This window comes from Ailuropoda melanoleuca, chromosome 17, assembly GCF_002007445.2.
Source record: "Ailuropoda melanoleuca isolate Jingjing chromosome 17, ASM200744v2, whole genome shotgun sequence".
Lineage (NCBI taxonomy): Eukaryota > Metazoa > Chordata > Mammalia > Carnivora > Ursidae > Ailuropoda > Ailuropoda melanoleuca.
This window is the reverse complement of record NC_048234.1, coordinates 2569205-2572937: the sequence shown is the minus strand read 5'-3', so window position 1 is coordinate 2572937 and position 3733 is coordinate 2569205. Positions and strand designations below refer to the sequence as shown.

The following is a 3733-nucleotide window of genomic DNA, read 5'->3' as shown; positions in this document are numbered from 1 at the left end:
GGGGGGGGCAGGGGGGAGCCCTCCCCGCTCCAGGCCGGGGCCGCAGTCCCTGACCCGGGCATCGGTCACAGTTGACATTTCATGTGGCTTTCGTCTACTTGGACGAGAGGAAAAGCAAGCGCCTGGGAGCGGGGGCCTTTGTCGGCCACCCCAGCACAGGAACAGAGTGGAGAAGCGGGTGGGGACAGGGGTCGATCAGACAGAAAGAACAAGAGCGGGCCGGGGCGGGTGGAGATGGGCTGCTTCCCAAATGGGGCCCTCACTTGATCATCTTGAACAAGTCCGGGTCGCTGATTTTGACTGTGCGAGCCACGTTCCAGGACACGTGAATCATGGGCACGATGGATTTGACGTTCTTCACCTCGTTCCACTCGTATCGTTCCAGGGCCAGCTGGTACTGATAAGCTGCAGACCAGAGGGGGACCACTGAGGATGCCCGGCCAGCCGGACCACGGCGCTGGGGGAGGGGGGGGTCAGGCCCTTCCCTCACAGCGGGCTGTTCTCCACCAGGCGCCCGCTCTCACTCACCAGTGAGGGGCCCCACGTTCCAGGCGATGTTGTTGCACCAGCCGGTGGCCTGCACCCAGTGCACGGTGCCCGCGTTAATCCACACGAGGTCTCCGGGGCGCTGCACGAAGCGGTACACAGGGATATTGGAAGCATAGAGGTCATCCAGGATTGGCCACCAGGAACCAGTCAGGTAGTCCACGCCGTGCCTGCGGGGTGGCCACAGGGTCAGGGGGAAGTGTGACGATCCGGGATAGGGCCGGGCCGGGCCGGGCCGGGCCTGCGGGGGAGGGGGCGGGGGGCCAGGGCGGCGCGCACCGGTCGCAGAAGGCGCTGATGGTCTCCCAGTAGTGCTCGTGCACCGCGAACCACTCGCAGTCGCCCGGGCCGATGTTGATGTTGACGGAGCAGAAGTTGTTGTTCTCCTGGTGGCCTGCAGGGGGAGACAGAGAACGCCGTGGATGGCCGGAGCCGAGCCTGCGCTCCGCGCCCGGCCCGCCCTCGCGCCCTCATTGGCTGGCGGAGAAGGCGACAGCCCGCCCCCTCCCCCCGCCGCGCGCCCCGGCCAGGTGCGCACCTGGCGTTCGGCTGCCTGGGACCTTCATGTACAGCTGCACCGTGTTCATGCCCAGGATGGTGTGGCCCACGTGGCTCAGCATGTTGCCCGTGGATGTGACCCGCATGAAGGCGGGCAGCTTCAGCAGCTCCTGCAGCTGGGGCTTCCACCTGCGGGGGCAACGGTGCAACAGAGGTGAGAGGCTGCCCCCCCAACTCTGCCCACCCAGCGGCACTCCGGCCCTGCCCCACTGACCTCTTGGCATCAGACAGGTCGATGTTGGTGCCAAACTTGATGATGTGATGGTTCTTCGGGTCTGGTGCGCTGCTGCGGGGGCAAAGAGCGCGCGTGGGTGGAGAAGCACAGAGAAAGGAAGGGGTCAGGAAGGGGAGGGCTGAACTGGACCTACCTGGGAGGGGTTCCTGTGGTGCTGTCGGGCTCCTCGGACTCCTCATCCTCGCTCTCCTTCTCCTCCTGCTTGGCCACAACGGGGGGGGGGGGACAAGCCTGGGTCAGCGCCACCCATGGGGGCCCCCTCACCACAGCCCAGGGATCCCAACCCCCTGCGTCTGCCCAGGTGCACGCCTCTCACCTGCAGGGACTCCTGGAAGGACGAGGCCTGGTACTGCGCGTACTTGGCAATGGTGGTGTGGGAACGGGAGCTCTCGCAGGGCCAGATCTGCCGCGTACCCGTCAGATCCCAGTTCTCATCGGAGGGCTGCTGCACCTGCGTGCGCACCTCCACCGTGTGCTCGCCGCTCGCCTCCACCAGCGTCTTGGTGGAGAAGAGGCCCAAGTCTGCAAGGGAGGACCGAGCAGGGCGTCGGGGCAGGGGCAGAGGGCAGGGAGTGAGGGCCTTCTAACTCCCTAAGCCTCTGATGTGGGGTCAGCCCAGGAGGAACAGGTGACAAGCCTGGTTCCACAAGCAGCTGGCAAGGCTGGCTGTCATCTGGGTCACCCCCAACCCCGTCTGCCACTGCTGCTCTGAGCCAGGGCCCCTCCACCAGGGTCTTTGAGTGTGCATGGGGCCACAGGTGCACAGCACCTGGCACTCAAGAGGTGCTCAATGAATGGAAGTTTCCTTAAGTGATAGTTGGATCCAAGGAGATTTAGTCAAGTGAAAGCCTAGAAAGTGCTTCAAATAACTCAGCAGAGAAAAGGGAGGATATGCTCCAGGTATAGAGGAAACATGACTGAGTTTTATGCTTCTATGTGGTTTCCCTTCCTACGTATGTACCTTTGTCTGAAATTCTGCACAATAAAGGGCTGGAAAAGGGAAAGCCCCAAACCATGGGCTGGCAGAGGCTCTGTATAATCGGTACCCTCATCCTCATCAAGAAAACCAAAAGTGACTCTAACCAGGCCCTGAGATACATCCCTTCCCCTTTGCCCACTGCCGGGGACACAGAGATGGGAGAAAAGCCAGAGGCCGGCAGACCCATCACTCAGAGCACTCCTCAGATACGGCCTACGTACGACTGAGGACAGCTCGTGATAGCCACTGGCCGGGGTCCCCAAGTACGGGGACCTCAGAGGCCTCCTCCCCACACCTCCCTGCTCTCCACACTCACTGAGCCGCAGGGAGCCCGCCAGGCCCCGGATCACGGTGATGGGATTTCGAGGGTCTGTACAGAACTGCAGCAGCACCGGCGAGAAGGCGTCCCGTTTGCTCTCCAGCTGAGGGACGAGCAGGGGACAGGGCTGCCGTGAGAGCCCCGTCCCAGGCTCAGAGCACCCCGCCAGCCCCCAGCACCGTCTGAGAACCCGATGGCGGGGGTGGCGCACATACATAGATGCTGGGGGTGGGTGGGTTGAGTTTTTCTCGGGGCAGCTTCTCCTCAGTGTTGATCTTCGGTTTCACAGACTGGGCGGGGGAAAGGTAGGACTCTCGAAACTTCCCTTTCACCTTGGCGTTCCTGTGGGGAGGACAGACAGATGAGGGCAGGGACATCAGGGTGGTGAGGCGGGGGGCGGGCGGAGGCCTCCTGGGTGCCTGCCCCTCACTTACTTGCTGGCACGCACGACGTCAGCGGCGCAGTGGCTGATGGTGAGGTCCGCCATGCGCAGCCTCCGCTCCTCCACCTCAGAGGCGATAAAGGTCTCCTTGTCACCACTCTCTACCTTGATGAGACGGATCTTCAGCTCCTTGGGGGGCCCTTCACTAAGTGAGCGCAGCTTCAACATGTCAGCCCGGCTGACACCTGGTGGCCCTGGCGCTTCCTCCCGGGCCTTCTTCCCAGGACCAGGAGCTGAGGGGGGCGTGGGCTGGGCGGAGGGCGCAGGAGCTGGCGGAGGGGCCGGAACCGTGGGTGGCTTGGCCTTGGAGGCCCCGCCGAGATCGGGCCGGGCCTTCTCGCGCCCCTGGATCTCCTCGCTCTGCAGGTCCAGGTTGCCCAGCACCCGGCGGCTCTTTTCTTTGGGGGCCTTGGCCTTGGTCTTTGCCCTGCCCTCTCGGGGCCGCCGACCCACGCTGTCCTTACAGGCCCGCCTGTGCCTCCGGTGCTCCTTCTGGTGCTCCTTCCGCCGCTTGCCGCTGCCTGGTCCTGCCGCTGCCCCCGCCCCGCCACCCTCCTCCCGGGCCTGGGCGGGAGGCAGCAGTCGCTCAGTCCCACTGTCCACCGGGCCTGCCGTGTCCACCGGGCCTGCCGTGTCCACCGGGCCCGCCGTGTC

At 64.5% G+C, this 3733-nt stretch overlaps 1 protein-coding gene across 1 annotated transcript in view; it reads right to left on the bottom strand.

The window, feature by feature from the left end:
- Nucleotides 1-32: 32 nt before the first annotated feature.
- The window catches only part of KDM6B (lysine demethylase 6B), a 19521-nt gene continuing 15820 nt past the window's right edge, over nucleotides 33-3733 (bottom strand). Inside the window, exons 13-22 of the mRNA XM_034647272.1 lie at nucleotides 3072-3732; nucleotides 2853-2979; nucleotides 2635-2740; nucleotides 1656-1861; nucleotides 1473-1537; nucleotides 1319-1390; nucleotides 1085-1233; nucleotides 826-940; nucleotides 529-716; nucleotides 33-405 (exon numbers count right to left, since the gene is read on the bottom strand). Coding sequence (XP_034503163.1) covers nucleotides 260-405; nucleotides 529-716; nucleotides 826-940; nucleotides 1085-1233; nucleotides 1319-1390; nucleotides 1473-1537; nucleotides 1656-1861; nucleotides 2635-2740; nucleotides 2853-2979; nucleotides 3072-3732 — 1835 coding nt within the window. The 3' untranslated portion in view covers nucleotides 33-259. The remainder of the gene's footprint in view (nucleotides 406-528; nucleotides 717-825; nucleotides 941-1084; nucleotides 1234-1318; nucleotides 1391-1472; nucleotides 1538-1655; nucleotides 1862-2634; nucleotides 2741-2852; nucleotides 2980-3071; nucleotide 3733) is intronic.